Here is a 21,961-nt window from a genome sequence, read left to right as displayed (position 1 = left end):
AAGGAGAAGAACAGTGACAAAGGGAGACGGTACCTCTTTATCGGAAAAGACATCGGCCTCGTCCGGTTCTCCGCTCTGGGGCACTGTCACGGGGCCTGTAAGAAGGAGTCACACGTACATTAATGGGGACACGAACCTCTGGGAACTGCAAACCCCCCTCCTCTCCTCACCTATCCCCAACTCATGCGTGTTTCAGGGCAACCAAGGGGCACAGAAGGAGGTCAGGGGGCCAAAGCACCTCCTGGAAGGAGAAGCGCCGTCGTGGCTGGGATCTCTGTGAGGACAGGTGGCAAAGGCCAACCGCCCAAAAGGGGACGGATGCTGTGCCAGGACCTACACCTTTCAGGTGTTTCACAGTAGGCGTTCTGTTTAAGGGAGGCAGTGGGCATCGAATCCAGGAAGCCCTGCCTGCTAAGCATGCGTTCACTCTACCGCAGAGCTGCACTGCTCCCTCCGAAAACTGAGTTTCCGGACAGACGCCTGATCAAGACAAGAGAGGGACAGAAAACCCCCAGACGTGTACACTAACTTACCGAACGTGTCAGTTGGGCCAGCTCCATCAACACAGCTCAAGGTGTCATGCGCTGTTACTGGCCCTGGAGCAAGTCCAAACGTCTGGCTATCGGCTGCTGGCCTGCCGGCCTCTGGCTCGGTCGCCAACCCCTAGGAACACAAGAGGGCAATTAATTAAACAAGAACCGAACGCCAGAAACCATCACACTCACGCACGGGGTCTTTCCCCCAGTCAGTCATGGGGACAACAAGGACGCACGCCACCTCTCAGATCATAAGCCCTCTCCCCTGGGAGGAGCTGCCGAAACTCATGAAAGGGGGTGGGGGCCCTTCTCTCGACTCTGCCACCGGGAGGGAGCCAGGAAGACGACCCGGCACGCAGAAGTCTGACCGCTCTCCAACCCAGGGCGGAGGCACAGGGCGAGCGGCACAAGGGACAGGAGAGCCCGTGGCAGGCCGCTAGGTCACGGGGCGCTGGGAAGCCCGCACTGGGTCTTCAGAGACACAACCCAGTGCACACAGGGGGAAGCGAGGGCGCTTCCGGGGAAGGGCAGCCTGGGCCAAAGGCTGAGGGGTCAAGCATCAGAGGAAGTCGCGAGGGAAACTACAGCACTGTTACTGGCGATGGGCTGGAAAGGGGCAAAAGCCCCTACATTCAAGGCCAGACGTCCCCTGGTAACTTTCAGGTCAGGGTGGCCACAGGAAAAAAAGCCAAGATCAAACGACGACAGCAAAGCACCTGACTGCCACAGGGCGCGGTCCGCCTCCAGCGTCCCCTCACAAACGCTAACGGAAAAGAACTGGGCCACACCACGTAGATACAGACACCCGTTTCACGAGGTGAGCCTCCAAAATTGCTGCAGGTGCGTCGTGCAGTCACACGACGTGAAGCACCCGGTAACTGTAGTAGGTGTGCACTGGGATGGACCACATTGTAAGCCCGCAGACCTTCCCGGGCAAATGCAAACTTGGGGACGCAGGCTCAAAGCACCCAGGCGTCCCCGCTGCAGCGTGCCCCGACGCTTACCTACCGAACGAAGGAGAAGAACAGTGACAAAGGGAGACGGTACCTCTTTATCGGAAAAGACATCGGCCTCGTCCGGTTCTCCGCTCTGGGGCACTGTCACGGGGCCTGTAAGAAGGAGTCACACGTACATTAATGGGGACACGAACCTCTGGGAACTTCAAACCCCCCTCCTCTCCTCACCTATCCCCAACTCATGCGTGTTTCAGGGCAACCAAGGGGCACAGAAGGAGGTCAGGGGGCCAAAGCACCTCCTGGAAGGAGAAGCGCCGTCGTGGCTGGGATCTCTGTGAGGACAGGTGGCAAAGGCCAACCGCCCAAAAGGGGACGGATGCTGTGCCAGGACCTACACCTTTCAGGTGTTTCACAGTAGGCGTTCTGTTTAAGGGAGGCAGTGGGCATCGAATCCAGGAAGCCCTGCCTGCTAAGCATGCGTTCACTCTACCGCAGAGCTGCACTGCTCCCTCCGAAAACTGAGTTTCCGGACAGACGCCTGATCAAGACAAGAGAGGGACAGAAAACCCCCAGACGTGTACACTAACTTACCGAACGTGTCAGTTGGGCCAGCTCCATCAACACAGCTCAAGGTGTCATGCGCTGTTACTGGCCCTGGAGCAAGTCCAAACGTCTGGCTATCGGCTGCTGGCCTGCCGGCCTCTGGCTCGGTCGCCAACCCCTAGGAACACAAGAGGGCAATTAATTAAACAAGAACCGAACGCCAGAAACCATCACACTCACGCACGGGGTCTTTCCCCCAGTCAGTCATGGGGACAACAAGGACGCACGCCACCTCTCAGATCATAAGCCCTCTCCCCTGGGAGGAGCTGCCGAAACTCATGAAAGGGGGTGGGGGCCCTTCTCTCGACTCTGCCACCGGGAGGGAGCCAGGAAGACGACCCGGCACGCAGAAGTCTGACCGCTCTCCAACCCAGGGCGGAGGCACAGGGCGAGCGGCACAAGGGACAGGAGAGCCCGTGGCAGGCCGCTAGGTCACGGGGCGCTGGGAAGCCCGCACTGGGTCTTCAGAGACACAACCCAGTGCACACAGGGGGAAGCGAGGGCGCTTCCGGGGAAGGGCAGCCTGGGCCAAAGGCTGAGGGGTCAAGCATCAGAGGAAGTCGCGAGGGAAACTACAGCACTGTTACTGGCGATGGGCTGGAAAGGGGCAAAAGCCCCTACATTCAAGGCCAGACGTCCCCTGGTAACTTTCAGGTCAGGGTGGCCACAGGAAAAAAAGCCAAGATCAAACGACGACAGCAAAGCACCTGACTGCCACAGGGCGCGGTCCGCCTCCAGCGTCCCCTCACAAACGCTAACGGAAAAGAACTGGGCCACACCACGTAGATACAGACACCCGTTTCACGAGGTGAGCCTCCAAAATTGCTGCAGGTGCGTCGTGCAGTCACACGACGTGAAGCACCCGGTAACTGTAGTAGGTGTGCACTGGGATGGACCACATTGTAAGCCCGCAGACCTTCCCGGGCAAATGCAAACTTGGGGACGCAGGCTCAAAGCACCCAGGCGTCCCCGCTGCAGCGTGCCCCGACGCTTACCTACCGAACGAAGGAGAAGAACAGTGACAAAGGGAGACGGTACCTCTTTATCGGAAAAGACATCGGCCTCGTCCGGTTCTCCGCTCTGGGGCACTGTCACGGGGCCTGTAAGAAGGAGTCACACGTACATTAATGGGGACACGAACCTCTGGGAACTGCAAACCCCCCTCCTCTCCTCACCTATCCCCAACTCATGCGTGTTTCAGGGCAACCAAGGGGCACAGAAGGAGGTCAGGGGGCCAAAGCACCTCCTGGAAGGAGAAGCGCCGTCGTGGCTGGGATCTCTGTGAGGACAGGTGGCAAAGGCCAACCGCCCAAAAGGGGACGGATGCTGTGCCAGGACCTACACCTTTCAGGTGTTTCACAGTAGGCGTTCTGTTTAAGGGAGGCAGTGGGCATCGAATCCAGGAAGCCCTGCCTGCTAAGCATGCGTTCACTCTACCGCAGAGCTGCACTGCTCCCTCCGAAAACTGAGTTTCCGGACAGACGCCTGATCAAGACAAGAGAGGGACAGAAAACCCCCAGACGTGTACACTAACTTACCGAACGTGTCAGTTGGGCCAGCTCCATCAACACAGCTCAAGGTGTCATGCGCTGTTACTGGCCCTGGAGCAAGTCCAAACGTCTGGCTATCGGCTGCTGGCCTGCCGGCCTCTGGCTCGGTCGCCAACCCCTAGGAACACAAGAGGGCAATTAATTAAACAAGAACCGAACGCCAGAAACCATCACACTCACGCACGGGGTCTTTCCCCCAGTCAGTCATGGGGACAACAAGGACGCACGCCACCTCTCAGATCATAAGCCCTCTCCCCTGGGAGGAGCTGCCGAAACTCATGAAAGGGGGTGGGGGCCCTTCTCTCGACTCTGCCACCGGGAGGGAGCCAGGAAGACGACCCGGCACGCAGAAGTCTGACCGCTCTCCAACCCAGGGCGGAGGCACAGGGCGAGCGGCACAAGGGACAGGAGAGCCCGTGGCAGGCCGCTAGGTCACGGGGCGCTGGGAAGCCCGCACTGGGTCTTCAGAGACACAACCCAGTGCACACAGGGGGAAGCGAGGGCGCTTCCGGGGAAGGGCAGCCTGGGCCAAAGGCTGAGGGGTCAAGCATCAGAGGAAGTCGCGAGGGAAACTACAGCACTGTTACTGGCGATGGGCTGGAAAGGGGCAAAAGCCCCTACATTCAAGGCCAGACGTCCCCTGGTAACTTTCAGGTCAGGGTGGCCACAGGAAAAAAAGCCAAGATCAAACGACGACAGCAAAGCACCTGACTGCCACAGGGCGCGGTCCGCCTCCAGCGTCCCCTCACAAACGCTAACGGAAAAGAACTGGGCCACACCACGTAGATACAGACACCCGTTTCACGAGGTGAGCCTCCAAAATTGCTGCAGGTGCGTCGTGCAGTCACACGACGTGAAGCACCCGGTAACTGTAGTAGGTGTGCACTGGGATGGACCACATTGTAAGCCCGCAGACCTTCCCGGGCAAATGCAAACTTGGGGACGCAGGCTCAAAGCACCCAGGCGTCCCCGCTGCAGCGTGCCCCGACGCTTACCTACCGAACGAAGGAGAAGAACAGTGACAAAGGGAGACGGTACCTCTTTATCGGAAAAGACATCGGCCTCGTCCGGTTCTCCGCTCTGGGGCACTGTCACGGGGCCTGTAAGAAGGAGTCACACGTACATTAATGGGGACACGAACCTCTGGGAACTGCAAACCCCCCTCCTCTCCTCACCTATCCCCAACTCATGCGTGTTTCAGGGCAACCAAGGGGCACAGAAGGAGGTCAGGGGGCCAAAGCACCTCCTGGAAGGAGAAGCGCCGTCGTGGCTGGGATCTCTGTGAGGACAGGTGGCAAAGGCCAACCGCCCAAAAGGGGACGGATGCTGTGCCAGGACCTACACCTTTCAGGTGTTTCACAGTAGGCGTTCTGTTTAAGGGAGGCAGTGGGCATCGAATCCAGGAAGCCCTGCCTGCTAAGCATGCGTTCACTCTACCGCAGAGCTGCACTGCTCCCTCCGAAAACTGAGTTTCCGGACAGACGCCTGATCAAGACAAGAGAGGGACAGAAAACCCCCAGACGTGTACACTAACTTACCGAACGTGTCAGTTGGGCCAGCTCCATCAACACAGCTCAAGGTGTCATGCGCTGTTACTGGCCCTGGAGCAAGTCCAAACGTCTGGCTATCGGCTGCTGGCCTGCCGGCCTCTGGCTCGGTCGCCAACCCCTAGGAACACAAGAGGGCAATTAATTAAACAAGAACCGAACGCCAGAAACCATCACACTCACGCACGGGGTCTTTCCCCCAGTCAGTCATGGGGACAACAAGGACGCACGCCACCTCTCAGATCATAAGCCCTCTCCCCTGGGAGGAGCTGCCGAAACTCATGAAAGGGGGTGGGGGCCCTTCTCTCGACTCTGCCACCGGGAGGGAGCCAGGAAGACGACCCGGCACGCAGAAGTCTGACCGCTCTCCAACCCAGGGCGGAGGCACAGGGCGAGCGGCACAAGGGACAGGAGAGCCCGTGGCAGGCCGCTAGGTCACGGGGCGCTGGGAAGCCCGCACTGGGTCTTCAGAGACACAACCCAGTGCACACAGGGGGAAGCGAGGGCGCTTCCGGGGAAGGGCAGCCTGGGCCAAAGGCTGAGGGGTCAAGCATCAGAGGAAGTCGCGAGGGAAACTACAGCACTGTTACTGGCGATGGGCTGGAAAGGGGCAAAAGCCCCTACATTCAAGGCCAGACGTCCCCTGGTAACTTTCAGGTCAGGGTGGCCACAGGAAAAAAAGCCAAGATCAAACGACGACAGCAAAGCACCTGACTGCCACAGGGCGCGGTCCGCCTCCAGCGTCCCCTCACAAACGCTAACGGAAAAGAACTGGGCCACACCACGTAGATACAGACACCCGTTTCACGAGGTGAGCCTCCAAAATTGCTGCAGGTGCGTCGTGCAGTCACACGACGTGAAGCACCCGGTAACTGTAGTAGGTGTGCACTGGGATGGACCACATTGTAAGCCCGCAGACCTTCCCGGGCAAATGCAAACTTGGGGACGCAGGCTCAAAGCACCCAGGCGTCCCCGCTGCAGCGTGCCCCGACGCTTACCTACCGAACGAAGGAGAAGAACAGTGACAAAGGGAGACGGTACCTCTTTATCGGAAAAGACATCGGCCTCGTCCGGTTCTCCGCTCTGGGGCACTGTCACGGGGCCTGTAAGAAGGAGTCACACGTACATTAATGGGGACACGAACCTCTGGGAACTTCAAACCCCCCTCCTCTCCTCACCTATCCCCAACTCATGCGTGTTTCAGGGCAACCAAGGGGCACAGAAGGAGGTCAGGGGGCCAAAGCACCTCCTGGAAGGAGAAGCGCCGTCGTGGCTGGGATCTCTGTGAGGACAGGTGGCAAAGGCCAACCGCCCAAAAGGGGACGGATGCTGTGCCAGGACCTACACCTTTCAGGTGTTTCACAGTAGGCGTTCTGTTTAAGGGAGGCAGTGGGCATCGAATCCAGGAAGCCCTGCCTGCTAAGCATGCGTTCACTCTACCGCAGAGCTGCACTGCTCCCTCCGAAAACTGAGTTTCCGGACAGACGCCTGATCAAGACAAGAGAGGGACAGAAAACCCCCAGACGTGTACACTAACTTACCGAACGTGTCAGTTGGGCCAGCTCCATCAACACAGCTCAAGGTGTCATGCGCTGTTACTGGCCCTGGAGCAAGTCCAAACGTCTGGCTATCGGCTGCTGGCCTGCCGGCCTCTGGCTCGGTCGCCAACCCCTAGGAACACAAGAGGGCAATTAATTAAACAAGAACCGAACGCCAGAAACCATCACACTCACGCACGGGGTCTTTCCCCCAGTCAGTCATGGGGACAACAAGGACGCACGCCACCTCTCAGATCATAAGCCCTCTCCCCTGGGAGGAGCTGCCGAAACTCATGAAAGGGGGTGGGGGCCCTTCTCTCGACTCTGCCACCGGGAGGGAGCCAGGAAGACGACCCGGCACGCAGAAGTCTGACCGCTCTCCAACCCAGGGCGGAGGCACAGGGCGAGCGGCACAAGGGACAGGAGAGCCCGTGGCAGGCCGCTAGGTCACGGGGCGCTGGGAAGCCCGCACTGGGTCTTCAGAGACACAACCCAGTGCACACAGGGGGAAGCGAGGGCGCTTCCGGGGAAGGGCAGCCTGGGCCAAAGGCTGAGGGGTCAAGCATCAGAGGAAGTCGCGAGGGAAACTACAGCACTGTTACTGGCGATGGGCTGGAAAGGGGCAAAAGCCCCTACATTCAAGGCCAGACGTCCCCTGGTAACTTTCAGGTCAGGGTGGCCACAGGAAAAAAAGCCAAGATCAAACGACGACAGCAAAGCACCTGACTGCCACAGGGCGCGGTCCGCCTCCAGCGTCCCCTCACAAACGCTAACGGAAAAGAACTGGGCCACACCACGTAGATACAGACACCCGTTTCACGAGGTGAGCCTCCAAAATTGCTGCAGGTGCGTCGTGCAGTCACACGACGTGAAGCACCCGGTAACTGTAGTAGGTGTGCACTGGGATGGACCACATTGTAAGCCCGCAGACCTTCCCGGGCAAATGCAAACTTGGGGACGCAGGCTCAAAGCACCCAGGCGTCCCCGCTGCAGCGTGCCCCGACGCTTACCTACCGAACGAAGGAGAAGAACAGTGACAAAGGGAGACGGTACCTCTTTATCGGAAAAGACATCGGCCTCGTCCGGTTCTCCGCTCTGGGGCACTGTCACGGGGCCTGTAAGAAGGAGTCACACGTACATTAATGGGGACACGAACCTCTGGGAACTGCAAACCCCCCTCCTCTCCTCACCTATCCCCAACTCATGCGTGTTTCAGGGCAACCAAGGGGCACAGAAGGAGGTCAGGGGGCCAAAGCACCTCCTGGAAGGAGAAGCGCCGTCGTGGCTGGGATCTCTGTGAGGACAGGTGGCAAAGGCCAACCGCCCAAAAGGGGACGGATGCTGTGCCAGGACCTACACCTTTCAGGTGTTTCACAGTAGGCGTTCTGTTTAAGGGAGGCAGTGGGCATCGAATCCAGGAAGCCCTGCCTGCTAAGCATGCGTTCACTCTACCGCAGAGCTGCACTGCTCCCTCCGAAAACTGAGTTTCCGGACAGACGCCTGATCAAGACAAGAGAGGGACAGAAAACCCCCAGACGTGTACACTAACTTACCGAACGTGTCAGTTGGGCCAGCTCCATCAACACAGCTCAAGGTGTCATGCGCTGTTACTGGCCCTGGAGCAAGTCCAAACGTCTGGCTATCGGCTGCTGGCCTGCCGGCCTCTGGCTCGGTCGCCAACCCCTAGGAACACAAGAGGGCAATTAATTAAACAAGAACCGAACGCCAGAAACCATCACACTCACGCACGGGGTCTTTCCCCCAGTCAGTCATGGGGACAACAAGGACGCACGCCACCTCTCAGATCATAAGCCCTCTCCCCTGGGAGGAGCTGCCGAAACTCATGAAAGGGGGTGGGGGCCCTTCTCTCGACTCTGCCACCGGGAGGGAGCCAGGAAGACGACCCGGCACGCAGAAGTCTGACCGCTCTCCAACCCAGGGCGGAGGCACAGGGCGAGCGGCACAAGGGACAGGAGAGCCCGTGGCAGGCCGCTAGGTCACGGGGCGCTGGGAAGCCCGCACTGGGTCTTCAGAGACACAACCCAGTGCACACAGGGGGAAGCGAGGGCGCTTCCGGGGAAGGGCAGCCTGGGCCAAAGGCTGAGGGGTCAAGCATCAGAGGAAGTCGCGAGGGAAACTACAGCACTGTTACTGGCGATGGGCTGGAAAGGGGCAAAAGCCCCTACATTCAAGGCCAGACGTCCCCTGGTAACTTTCAGGTCAGGGTGGCCACAGGAAAAAAAGCCAAGATCAAACGACGACAGCAAAGCACCTGACTGCCACAGGGCGCGGTCCGCCTCCAGCGTCCCCTCACAAACGCTAACGGAAAAGAACTGGGCCACACCACGTAGATACAGACACCCGTTTCACGAGGTGAGCCTCCAAAATTGCTGCAGGTGCGTCGTGCAGTCACACGACGTGAAGCACCCGGTAACTGTAGTAGGTGTGCACTGGGATGGACCACATTGTAAGCCCGCAGACCTTCCCGGGCAAATGCAAACTTGGGGACGCAGGCTCAAAGCACCCAGGCGTCCCCGCTGCAGCGTGCCCCGACGCTTACCTACCGAACGAAGGAGAAGAACAGTGACAAAGGGAGACGGTACCTCTTTATCGGAAAAGACATCGGCCTCGTCCGGTTCTCCGCTCTGGGGCACTGTCACGGGGCCTGTAAGAAGGAGTCACACGTACATTAATGGGGACACGAACCTCTGGGAACTTCAAACCCCCCTCCTCTCCTCACCTATCCCCAACTCATGCGTGTTTCAGGGCAACCAAGGGGCACAGAAGGAGGTCAGGGGGCCAAAGCACCTCCTGGAAGGAGAAGCGCCGTCGTGGCTGGGATCTCTGTGAGGACAGGTGGCAAAGGCCAACCGCCCAAAAGGGGACGGATGCTGTGCCAGGACCTACACCTTTCAGGTGTTTCACAGTAGGCGTTCTGTTTAAGGGAGGCAGTGGGCATCGAATCCAGGAAGCCCTGCCTGCTAAGCATGCGTTCACTCTACCGCAGAGCTGCACTGCTCCCTCCGAAAACTGAGTTTCCGGACAGACGCCTGATCAAGACAAGAGAGGGACAGAAAACCCCCAGACGTGTACACTAACTTACCGAACGTGTCAGTTGGGCCAGCTCCATCAACACAGCTCAAGGTGTCATGCGCTGTTACTGGCCCTGGAGCAAGTCCAAACGTCTGGCTATCGGCTGCTGGCCTGCCGGCCTCTGGCTCGGTCGCCAACCCCTAGGAACACAAGAGGGCAATTAATTAAACAAGAACCGAACGCCAGAAACCATCACACTCACGCACGGGGTCTTTCCCCCAGTCAGTCATGGGGACAACAAGGACGCACGCCACCTCTCAGATCATAAGCCCTCTCCCCTGGGAGGAGCTGCCGAAACTCATGAAAGGGGGTGGGGGCCCTTCTCTCGACTCTGCCACCGGGAGGGAGCCAGGAAGACGACCCGGCACGCAGAAGTCTGACCGCTCTCCAACCCAGGGCGGAGGCACAGGGCGAGCGGCACAAGGGACAGGAGAGCCCGTGGCAGGCCGCTAGGTCACGGGGCGCTGGGAAGCCCGCACTGGGTCTTCAGAGACACAACCCAGTGCACACAGGGGGAAGCGAGGGCGCTTCCGGGGAAGGGCAGCCTGGGCCAAAGGCTGAGGGGTCAAGCATCAGAGGAAGTCGCGAGGGAAACTACAGCACTGTTACTGGCGATGGGCTGGAAAGGGGCAAAAGCCCCTACATTCAAGGCCAGACGTCCCCTGGTAACTTTCAGGTCAGGGTGGCCACAGGAAAAAAAGCCAAGATCAAACGACGACAGCAAAGCACCTGACTGCCACAGGGCGCGGTCCGCCTCCAGCGTCCCCTCACAAACGCTAACGGAAAAGAACTGGGCCACACCACGTAGATACAGACACCCGTTTCACGAGGTGAGCCTCCAAAATTGCTGCAGGTGCGTCGTGCAGTCACACGACGTGAAGCACCCGGTAACTGTAGTAGGTGTGCACTGGGATGGACCACATTGTAAGCCCGCAGACCTTCCCGGGCAAATGCAAACTTGGGGACGCAGGCTCAAAGCACCCAGGCGTCCCCGCTGCAGCGTGCCCCGACGCTTACCTACCGAACGAAGGAGAAGAACAGTGACAAAGGGAGACGGTACCTCTTTATCGGAAAAGACATCGGCCTCGTCCGGTTCTCCGCTCTGGGGCACTGTCACGGGGCCTGTAAGAAGGAGTCACACGTACATTAATGGGGACACGAACCTCTGGGAACTGCAAACCCCCCTCCTCTCCTCACCTATCCCCAACTCATGCGTGTTTCAGGGCAACCAAGGGGCACAGAAGGAGGTCAGGGGGCCAAAGCACCTCCTGGAAGGAGAAGCGCCGTCGTGGCTGGGATCTCTGTGAGGACAGGTGGCAAAGGCCAACCGCCCAAAAGGGGACGGATGCTGTGCCAGGACCTACACCTTTCAGGTGTTTCACAGTAGGCGTTCTGTTTAAGGGAGGCAGTGGGCATCGAATCCAGGAAGCCCTGCCTGCTAAGCATGCGTTCACTCTACCGCAGAGCTGCACTGCTCCCTCCGAAAACTGAGTTTCCGGACAGACGCCTGATCAAGACAAGAGAGGGACAGAAAACCCCCAGACGTGTACACTAACTTACCGAACGTGTCAGTTGGGCCAGCTCCATCAACACAGCTCAAGGTGTCATGCGCTGTTACTGGCCCTGGAGCAAGTCCAAACGTCTGGCTATCGGCTGCTGGCCTGCCGGCCTCTGGCTCGGTCGCCAACCCCTAGGAACACAAGAGGGCAATTAATTAAACAAGAACCGAACGCCAGAAACCATCACACTCACGCACGGGGTCTTTCCCCCAGTCAGTCATGGGGACAACAAGGACGCACGCCACCTCTCAGATCATAAGCCCTCTCCCCTGGGAGGAGCTGCCGAAACTCATGAAAGGGGGTGGGGGCCCTTCTCTCGACTCTGCCACCGGGAGGGAGCCAGGAAGACGACCCGGCACGCAGAAGTCTGACCGCTCTCCAACCCAGGGCGGAGGCACAGGGCGAGCGGCACAAGGGACAGGAGAGCCCGTGGCAGGCCGCTAGGTCACGGGGCGCTGGGAAGCCCGCACTGGGTCTTCAGAGACACAACCCAGTGCACACAGGGGGAAGCGAGGGCGCTTCCGGGGAAGGGCAGCCTGGGCCAAAGGCTGAGGGGTCAAGCATCAGAGGAAGTCGCGAGGGAAACTACAGCACTGTTACTGGCGATGGGCTGGAAAGGGGCAAAAGCCCCTACATTCAAGGCCAGACGTCCCCTGGTAACTTTCAGGTCAGGGTGGCCACAGGAAAAAAAGCCAAGATCAAACGACGACAGCAAAGCACCTGACTGCCACAGGGCGCGGTCCGCCTCCAGCGTCCCCTCACAAACGCTAACGGAAAAGAACTGGGCCACACCACGTAGATACAGACACCCGTTTCACGAGGTGAGCCTCCAAAATTGCTGCAGGTGCGTCGTGCAGTCACACGACGTGAAGCACCCGGTAACTGTAGTAGGTGTGCACTGGGATGGACCACATTGTAAGCCCGCAGACCTTCCCGGGCAAATGCAAACTTGGGGACGCAGGCTCAAAGCACCCAGGCGTCCCCGCTGCAGCGTGCCCCGACGCTTACCTACCGAACGAAGGAGAAGAACAGTGACAAAGGGAGACGGTACCTCTTTATCGGAAAAGACATCGGCCTCGTCCGGTTCTCCGCTCTGGGGCACTGTCACGGGGCCTGTAAGAAGGAGTCACACGTACATTAATGGGGACACGAACCTCTGGGAACTTCAAACCCCCCTCCTCTCCTCACCTATCCCCAACTCATGCGTGTTTCAGGGCAACCAAGGGGCACAGAAGGAGGTCAGGGGGCCAAAGCACCTCCTGGAAGGAGAAGCGCCGTCGTGGCTGGGATCTCTGTGAGGACAGGTGGCAAAGGCCAACCGCCCAAAAGGGGACGGATGCTGTGCCAGGACCTACACCTTTCAGGTGTTTCACAGTAGGCGTTCTGTTTAAGGGAGGCAGTGGGCATCGAATCCAGGAAGCCCTGCCTGCTAAGCATGCGTTCACTCTACCGCAGAGCTGCACTGCTCCCTCCGAAAACTGAGTTTCCGGACAGACGCCTGATCAAGACAAGAGAGGGACAGAAAACCCCCAGACGTGTACACTAACTTACCGAACGTGTCAGTTGGGCCAGCTCCATCAACACAGCTCAAGGTGTCATGCGCTGTTACTGGCCCTGGAGCAAGTCCAAACGTCTGGCTATCGGCTGCTGGCCTGCCGGCCTCTGGCTCGGTCGCCAACCCCTAGGAACACAAGAGGGCAATTAATTAAACAAGAACCGAACGCCAGAAACCATCACACTCACGCACGGGGTCTTTCCCCCAGTCAGTCATGGGGACAACAAGGACGCACGCCACCTCTCAGATCATAAGCCCTCTCCCCTGGGAGGAGCTGCCGAAACTCATGAAAGGGGGTGGGGGCCCTTCTCTCGACTCTGCCACCGGGAGGGAGCCAGGAAGACGACCCGGCACGCAGAAGTCTGACCGCTCTCCAACCCAGGGCGGAGGCACAGGGCGAGCGGCACAAGGGACAGGAGAGCCCGTGGCAGGCCGCTAGGTCACGGGGCGCTGGGAAGCCCGCACTGGGTCTTCAGAGACACAACCCAGTGCACACAGGGGGAAGCGAGGGCGCTTCCGGGGAAGGGCAGCCTGGGCCAAAGGCTGAGGGGTCAAGCATCAGAGGAAGTCGCGAGGGAAACTACAGCACTGTTACTGGCGATGGGCTGGAAAGGGGCAAAAGCCCCTACATTCAAGGCCAGACGTCCCCTGGTAACTTTCAGGTCAGGGTGGCCACAGGAAAAAAAGCCAAGATCAAACGACGACAGCAAAGCACCTGACTGCCACAGGGCGCGGTCCGCCTCCAGCGTCCCCTCACAAACGCTAACGGAAAAGAACTGGGCCACACCACGTAGATACAGACACCCGTTTCACGAGGTGAGCCTCCAAAATTGCTGCAGGTGCGTCGTGCAGTCACACGACGTGAAGCACCCGGTAACTGTAGTAGGTGTGCACTGGGATGGACCACATTGTAAGCCCGCAGACCTTCCCGGGCAAATGCAAACTTGGGGACGCAGGCTCAAAGCACCCAGGCGTCCCCGCTGCAGCGTGCCCCGACGCTTACCTACCGAACGAAGGAGAAGAACAGTGACAAAGGGAGACGGTACCTCTTTATCGGAAAAGACATCGGCCTCGTCCGGTTCTCCGCTCTGGGGCACTGTCACGGGGCCTGTAAGAAGGAGTCACACGTACATTAATGGGGACACGAACCTCTGGGAACTGCAAACCCCCCTCCTCTCCTCACCTATCCCCAACTCATGCGTGTTTCAGGGCAACCAAGGGGCACAGAAGGAGGTCAGGGGGCCAAAGCACCTCCTGGAAGGAGAAGCGCCGTCGTGGCTGGGATCTCTGTGAGGACAGGTGGCAAAGGCCAACCGCCCAAAAGGGGACGGATGCTGTGCCAGGACCTACACCTTTCAGGTGTTTCACAGTAGGCGTTCTGTTTAAGGGAGGCAGTGGGCATCGAATCCAGGAAGCCCTGCCTGCTAAGCATGCGTTCACTCTACCGCAGAGCTGCACTGCTCCCTCCGAAAACTGAGTTTCCGGACAGACGCCTGATCAAGACAAGAGAGGGACAGAAAACCCCCAGACGTGTACACTAACTTACCGAACGTGTCAGTTGGGCCAGCTCCATCAACACAGCTCAAGGTGTCATGCGCTGTTACTGGCCCTGGAGCAAGTCCAAACGTCTGGCTATCGGCTGCTGGCCTGCCGGCCTCTGGCTCGGTCGCCAACCCCTAGGAACACAAGAGGGCAATTAATTAAACAAGAACCGAACGCCAGAAACCATCACACTCACGCACGGGGTCTTTCCCCCAGTCAGTCATGGGGACAACAAGGACGCACGCCACCTCTCAGATCATAAGCCCTCTCCCCTGGGAGGAGCTGCCGAAACTCATGAAAGGGGGTGGGGGCCCTTCTCTCGACTCTGCCACCGGGAGGGAGCCAGGAAGACGACCCGGCACGCAGAAGTCTGACCGCTCTCCAACCCAGGGCGGAGGCACAGGGCGAGCGGCACAAGGGACAGGAGAGCCCGTGGCAGGCCGCTAGGTCACGGGGCGCTGGGAAGCCCGCACTGGGTCTTCAGAGACACAACCCAGTGCACACAGGGGGAAGCGAGGGCGCTTCCGGGGAAGGGCAGCCTGGGCCAAAGGCTGAGGGGTCAAGCATCAGAGGAAGTCGCGAGGGAAACTACAGCACTGTTACTGGCGATGGGCTGGAAAGGGGCAAAAGCCCCTACATTCAAGGCCAGACGTCCCCTGGTAACTTTCAGGTCAGGGTGGCCACAGGAAAAAAAGCCAAGATCAAACGACGACAGCAAAGCACCTGACTGCCACAGGGCGCGGTCCGCCTCCAGCGTCCCCTCACAAACGCTAACGGAAAAGAACTGGGCCACACCACGTAGATACAGACACCCGTTTCACGAGGTGAGCCTCCAAAATTGCTGCAGGTGCGTCGTGCAGTCACACGACGTGAAGCACCCGGTAACTGTAGTAGGTGTGCACTGGGATGGACCACATTGTAAGCCCGCAGACCTTCCCGGGCAAATGCAAACTTGGGGACGCAGGCTCAAAGCACCCAGGCGTCCCCGCTGCAGCGTGCCCCGACGCTTACCTACCGAACGAAGGAGAAGAACAGTGACAAAGGGAGACGGTACCTCTTTATCGGAAAAGACATCGGCCTCGTCCGGTTCTCCGCTCTGGGGCACTGTCACGGGGCCTGTAAGAAGGAGTCACACGTACATTAATGGGGACACGAACCTCTGGGAACTTCAAACCCCCCTCCTCTCCTCACCTATCCCCAACTCATGCGTGTTTCAGGGCAACCAAGGGGCACAGAAGGAGGTCAGGGGGCCAAAGCACCTCCTGGAAGGAGAAGCGCCGTCGTGGCTGGGATCTCTGTGAGGACAGGTGGCAAAGGCCAACCGCCCAAAAGGGGACGGATGCTGTGCCAGGACCTACACCTTTCAGGTGTTTCACAGTAGGCGTTCTGTTTAAGGGAGGCAGTGGGCATCGAATCCAGGAAGCCCTGCCTGCTAAGCATGCGTTCACTCTACCGCAGAGCTGCACTGCTCCCTCCGAAAACTGAGTTTCCGGACAGACGCCTGATCAAGACAAGAGAGGGACAGAAAACCCCCAGACGTGTACACTAACTTACCGAACGTGTCAGTTGGGCCAGCTCCATCAACACAGCTCAAGGTGTCATGCGCTGTTACTGGCCCTGGAGCAAGTCCAAACGTCTGGCTATCGGCTGCTGGCCTGCCGGCCTCTGGCTCGGTCGCCAACCCCTAGGAACACAAGAGGGCAATTAATTAAACAAGAACCGAACGCCAGAAACCATCACACTCACGCACGGGGTCTTTCCCCCAGTCAGTCATGGGGACAACAAGGACGCACGCCACCTCTCAGATCATAAGCCCTCTCCCCTGGGAGGAGCTGCCGAAACTCATGAAAGGGGGTGGGGGCCCTTCTCTCGACTCTGCCACCGGGAGGGAGCCAGGAAGACGACCCGGCACGCAGAAGTCTGACCGCTCTCCAACCCAGGGCGGAGGCACAGGGCGAGCGGCACAAGGGACAGGAGAGCCCGTGGCAGGCCGCTAGGTCACGGGGCGCTGGGAAGCCCGCACTGGGTCTTCAGAGACACAACCCAGTGCACACAGGGGGAAGCGAGGGCGCTTCCGGGGAAGGGCAGCCTGGGCCAAAGGCTGAGGGGTCAAGCATCAGAGGAAGTCGCGAGGGAAACTACAGCACTGTTACTGGCGATGGGCTGGAAAGGGGCAAAAGCCCCTACATTCAAGGCCAGACGTCCCCTGGTAACTTTCAGGTCAGGGTGGCCACAGGAAAAAAAGCCAAGATCAAACGACGACAGCAAAGCACCTGACTGCCACAGGGCGCGGTCCGCCTCCAGCGTCCCCTCACAAACGCTAACGGAAAAGAACTGGGCCACACCACGTAGATACAGACACCCGTTTCACGAGGTGAGCCTCCAAAATTGCTGCAGGTGCGTCGTGCAGTCACACGACGTGAAGCACCCGGTAACTGTAGTAGGTGTGCACTGGGATGGACCACATTGTAAGCCCGCAGACCTTCCCGGGCAAATGCAAACTTGGGGACGCAGGCTCAAAGCACCCAGGCGTCCCCGCTGCAGCGTGCCCCGACGCTTACCTACCGAACGAAGGAGAAGAACAGTGACAAAGGGAGACGGTACCTCTTTATCGGAAAAGACATCGGCCTCGTCCGGTTCTCCGCTCTGGGGCACTGTCACGGGGCCTGTAAGAAGGAGTCACACGTACATTAATGGGGACACGAACCTCTGGGAACTTCAAACCCCCCTCCTCTCCTCACCTATCCCCAACTCATGCGTGTTTCAGGGCAACCAAGGGGCACAGAAGGAGGTCAGGGGGCCAAAGCACCTCCTGGAAGGAGAAGCGCCGTCGTGGCTGGGATCTCTGTGAGGACAGGTGGCAAAGGCCAACCGCCCAAAAGGGGACGGATGCTGTGCCAGGACCTACACCTTTCAGGTGTTTCACAGTAGGCGTTCTGTTTAAGGGAGGCAGTGGGCATCGAATCCAGGAAGCCCTGCCTGCTAAGCATGCGTTCACTCTACCGCAGAGCTGCACTGCTCCCTCCGAAAACTGAGTTTCCGGACAGACGCCTGATCAAGACAAGAGAGGGACAGAAAACCCCCAGACGTGTACACTAACTTACCGAACGTGTCAGTTGGGCCAGCTCCATCAACACAGCTCAAGGTGTCATGCGCTGTTACTGGCCCTGGAGCAAGTCCAAACGTCTGGCTATCGGCTGCTGGCCTGCCGGCCTCTGGCTCGGTCGCCAACCCCTAGGAACACAAGAGGGCAATTAATTAAACAAGAACCGAACGCCAGAAACCATCACACTCACGCACGGGGTCTTTCCCCCAGTCAGTCATGGGGACAACAAGGACGCACGCCACCTCTCAGATCATAAGCCCTCTCCCCTGGGAGGAGCTGCCGAAACTCATGAAAGGGGGTGGGGGCCCTTCTCTCGACTCTGCCACCGGGAGGGAGCCAGGAAGACGACCCGGCACGCAGAAGTCTGACCGCTCTCCAACCCAGGGCGGAGGCACAGGGCGAGCGGCACAAGGGACAGGAGAGCCCGTGGCAGGCCGCTAGGTCACGGGGCGCTGGGAAGCCCGCACTGGGTCTTCAGAGACACAACCCAGTGCACACAGGGGGAAGCGAGGGCGCTTCCGGGGAAGGGCAGCCTGGGCCAAAGGCTGAGGGGTCAAGCATCAGAGGAAGTCGCGAGGGAAACTACAGCACTGTTACTGGCGATGGGCTGGAAAGGGGCAAAAGCCCCTACATTCAAGGCCAGACGTCCCCTGGTAACTTTCAGGTCAGGGTGGCCACAGGAAAAAAAGCCAAGATCAAACGACGACAGCAAAGCACCTGACTGCCACAGGGCGCGGTCCGCCTCCAGCGTCCCCTCACAAACGCTAACGGAAAAGAACTGGGCCACACCACGTAGATACAGACACCCGTTTCACGAGGTGAGCCTCCAAAATTGCTGCAGGTGCGTCGTGCAGTCACACGACGTGAAGCACCCGGTAACTGTAGTAGGTGTGCACTGGGATGGACCACATTGTAAGCCCGCAGACCTTCCCGGGCAAATGCAAACTTGGGGACGCAGGCTCAAAGCACCCAGGCGTCCCCGCTGCAGCGTGCCCCGACGCTTACCTACCGAACGAAGGAGAAGAACAGTGACAAAGGGAGACGGTACCTCTTTATCGGAAAAGACATCGGCCTCGTCCGGTTCTCCGCTCTGGGGCACTGTCACGGGGCCTGTAAGAAGGAGTCACACGTACATTAATGGGGACACGAACCTCTGGGAACTGCAAACCCCCCTCCTCTCCTCACCTATCCCCAACTCATGCGTGTTTCAGGGCAACCAAGGGGCACAGAAGGAGGTCAGGGGGCCAAAGCACCTCCTGGAAGGAGAAGCGCCGTCGTGGCTGGGATCTCTGTGAGGACAGGTGGCAAAGGCCAACCGCCCAAAAGGGGACGGATGCTGTGCCAGGACCTACACCTTTCAGGTGTTTCACAGTAGGCGTTCTGTTTAAGGGAGGCAGTGGGCATCGAATCCAGGAAGCCCTGCCTGCTAAGCATGCGTTCACTCTACCGCAGAGCTGCACTGCTCCCTCCGAAAACTGAGTTTCCGGACAGACGCCTGATCAAGACAAGAGAGGGACAGAAAACCCCCAGACGTGTACACTAACTTACCGAACGTGTCAGTTGGGCCAGCTCCATCAACACAGCTCAAGGTGTCATGCGCTGTTACTGGCCCTGGAGCAAGTCCAAACGTCTGGCTATCGGCTGCTGGCCTGCCGGCCTCTGGCTCGGTCGCCAACCCCTAGGAACACAAGAGGGCAATTAATTAAACAAGAACCGAACGCCAGAAACCATCACACTCACGCACGGGGTCTTTCCCCCAGTCAGTCATGGGGACAACAAGGACGCACGCCACCTCTCAGATCATAAGCCCTCTCCCCTGGGAGGAGCTGCCGAAACTCATGAAAGGGGGTGGGGGCCCTTCTCTCGACTCTGCCACCGGGAGGGAGCCAGGAAGACGACCCGGCACGCAGAAGTCTGACCGCTCTCCAACCCAGGGCGGAGGCACAGGGCGAGCGGCACAAGGGACAGGAGAGCCCGTGGCAGGCCGCTAGGTCACGGGGCGCTGGGAAGCCCGCACTGGGTCTTCAGAGACACAACCCAGTGCACACAGGGGGAAGCGAGGGCGCTTCCGGGGAAGGGCAGCCTGGGCCAAAGGCTGAGGGGTCAAGCATCAGAGGAAGTCGCGAGGGAAACTACAGCACTGTTACTGGCGATGGGCTGGAAAGGGGCAAAAGCCCCTACATTCAAGGCCAGACGTCCCCTGGTAACTTTCAGGTCAGGGTGGCCACAGGAAAAAAAGCCAAGATCAAACGACGACAGCAAAGCACCTGACTGCCACAGGGCGCGGTCCGCCTCCAGCGTCCCCTCACAAACGCTAACGGAAAAGAACTGGGCCACACCACGTAGATACAGACACCCGTTTCACGAGGTGAGCCTCCAAAATTGCTGCAGGTGCGTCGTGCAGTCACACGACGTGAAGCACCCGGTAACTGTAGTAGGTGTGCACTGGGATGGACCACATTGTAAGCCCGCAGACCTTCCCGGGCAAATGCAAACTTGGGGACGCAGGCTCAAAGCACCCAGGCGTCCCCGCTGCAGCGTGCCCCGACGCTTACCTACCGAACGAAGGAGAAGAACAGTGACAAAGGGAGACGGTACCTCTTTATCGGAAAAGACATCGGCCTCGTCCGGTTCTCCGCTCTGGGGCACTGTCACGGGGCCTGTAAGAAGGAGTCACACGTACATTAATGGGGACACGAACCTCTGGGAACTTCAAACCCCCCTCCTCTCCTCACCTATCCCCAACTCATGCGTGTTTCAGGGCAACCAAGGGGCACAGAAGGAGGTCAGGGGGCCAAAGCACCTCCTGGAAGGAGAAGCGCCGTCGTGGCTGGGATCTCTGTGAGGACAGGTGGCAAAGGCCAACCGCCCAAAAGGGGACGGATGCTGTGCCAGGACCTACACCTTTCAGGTGTTTCACAGTAGGCGTTCTGTTTAAGGGAGGCAGTGGGCATCGAATCCAGGAAGCCCTGCCTGCTAAGCATGCGTTCACTCTACCGCAGAGCTGCACTGCTCCCTCCGAAAACTGAGTTTCCGGACAGACGCCTGATCAAGACAAGAGAGGGACAGAAAACCCCCAGACGTGTACACTAACTTACCGAACGTGTCAGTTGGGCCAGCTCCATCAACACAGCTCAAGGTGTCATGCGCTGTTACTGGCCCTGGAGCAAGTCCAAACGTCTGGCTATCGGCTGCTGGCCTGCCGGCCTCTGGCTCGGTCGCCAACCCCTAGGAACACAAGAGGGCAATTAATTAAACAAGAACCGAACGCCAGAAACCATCACACTCACGCACGGGGTCTTTCCCCCAGTCAGTCATGGGGACAACAAGGACGCACGCCACCTCTCAGATCATAAGCCCTCTCCCCTGGGAGGAGCTGCCGAAACTCATGAAAGGGGGTGGGGGCCCTTCTCTCGACTCTGCCACCGGGAGGGAGCCAGGAAGACGACCCGGCACGCAGAAGTCTGACCGCTCTCCAACCCAGGGCGGAGGCACAGGGCGAGCGGCACAAGGGACAGGAGAGCCCGTGGCAGGCCGCTAGGTCACGGGGCGCTGGGAAGCCCGCACTGGGTCTTCAGAGACACAACCCAGTGCACACAGGGGGAAGCGAGGGCGCTTCCGGGGAAGGGCAGCCTGGGCCAAAGGCTGAGGGGTCAAGCATCAGAGGAAGTCGCGAGGGAAACTACAGCACTGTTACTGGCGATGGGCTGGAAAGGGGCAAAAGCCCCTACATTCAAGGCCAGACGTCCCCTGGTAACTTTCAGGTCAGGGTGGCCACAGGAAAAAAAGCCAAGATCAAACGACGACAGCAAAGCACCTGACTGCCACAGGGCGCGGTCCGCCTCCAGCGTCCCCTCACAAACGCTAACGGAAAAGAACTGGGCCACACCACGTAGATACAGACACCCGTTTCACGAGGTGAGCCTCCAAAATTGCTGCAGGTGCGTCGTGCAGTCACACGACGTGAAGCACCCGGTAACTGTAGTAGGTGTGCACTGGGATGGACCACATTGTAAGCCCGCAGACCTTCCCGGGCAAATGCAAACTTGGGGACGCAGGCTCAAAGCACCCAGGCGTCCCCGCTGCAGCGTGCCCCGACGCTTACCTACCGAACGAAGGAGAAGAACAGTGACAAAGGGAGACGGTACCTCTTTATCGGAAAAGACATCGGCCTCGTCCGGTTCTCCGCTCTGGGGCACTGTCACGGGGCCTGTAAGAAGGAGTCACACGTACATTAATGGGGACACGAACCTCTGGGAACTTCAAACCCCCCTCCTCTCCTCACCTATCCCCAACTCATGCGTGTTTCAGGGCAACCAAGGGGCACAGAAGGAGGTCAGGGGGCCAAAGCACCTCCTGGAAGGAGAAGCGCCGTC

The 21,961-nt window shown here is 59.1% G+C and overlaps 1 protein-coding gene across 1 annotated transcript in view; it reads right to left on the bottom strand.

Moving 5' to 3' along the window:
* Window positions 1-21,961, bottom strand: part of LOC140685710 (uncharacterized) — a 75,082-nt gene that overhangs the window by 16,410 nt on the left and 36,711 nt on the right. The window contains exons 43-71 of the mRNA XM_072937792.1: window positions 21,734-21,795; window positions 20,684-20,813; window positions 20,184-20,245; window positions 19,134-19,263; window positions 18,634-18,695; window positions 17,584-17,713; window positions 17,084-17,145; window positions 16,034-16,163; window positions 15,534-15,595; window positions 14,484-14,613; window positions 13,984-14,045; window positions 12,934-13,063; window positions 12,434-12,495; window positions 11,384-11,513; window positions 10,884-10,945; window positions 9,834-9,963; window positions 9,334-9,395; window positions 8,284-8,413; window positions 7,784-7,845; window positions 6,734-6,863; window positions 6,234-6,295; window positions 5,184-5,313; window positions 4,684-4,745; window positions 3,634-3,763; window positions 3,134-3,195; window positions 2,084-2,213; window positions 1,584-1,645; window positions 534-663; window positions 34-95 (exon numbers count right to left, since the gene is read on the bottom strand). Coding sequence (XP_072793893.1) covers window positions 34-95; window positions 534-663; window positions 1,584-1,645; window positions 2,084-2,213; window positions 3,134-3,195; window positions 3,634-3,763; window positions 4,684-4,745; window positions 5,184-5,313; window positions 6,234-6,295; window positions 6,734-6,863; window positions 7,784-7,845; window positions 8,284-8,413; window positions 9,334-9,395; window positions 9,834-9,963; window positions 10,884-10,945; window positions 11,384-11,513; window positions 12,434-12,495; window positions 12,934-13,063; window positions 13,984-14,045; window positions 14,484-14,613; window positions 15,534-15,595; window positions 16,034-16,163; window positions 17,084-17,145; window positions 17,584-17,713; window positions 18,634-18,695; window positions 19,134-19,263; window positions 20,184-20,245; window positions 20,684-20,813; window positions 21,734-21,795 — 2,750 coding nt within the window. The remainder of the gene's footprint in view (window positions 1-33; window positions 96-533; window positions 664-1,583; window positions 1,646-2,083; window positions 2,214-3,133; window positions 3,196-3,633; window positions 3,764-4,683; window positions 4,746-5,183; window positions 5,314-6,233; window positions 6,296-6,733; window positions 6,864-7,783; window positions 7,846-8,283; window positions 8,414-9,333; window positions 9,396-9,833; window positions 9,964-10,883; window positions 10,946-11,383; window positions 11,514-12,433; window positions 12,496-12,933; window positions 13,064-13,983; window positions 14,046-14,483; window positions 14,614-15,533; window positions 15,596-16,033; window positions 16,164-17,083; window positions 17,146-17,583; window positions 17,714-18,633; window positions 18,696-19,133; window positions 19,264-20,183; window positions 20,246-20,683; window positions 20,814-21,733; window positions 21,796-21,961) is intronic.

Source organism: Vicugna pacos, chromosome 15 (genome assembly GCF_048564905.1).
Source record: "Vicugna pacos chromosome 15, VicPac4, whole genome shotgun sequence".
Lineage (NCBI taxonomy): Eukaryota > Metazoa > Chordata > Mammalia > Artiodactyla > Camelidae > Vicugna > Vicugna pacos.
Note: the sequence above shows the minus strand (reverse complement) of the source record. Positions and strands in the feature narration are given on the sequence as shown.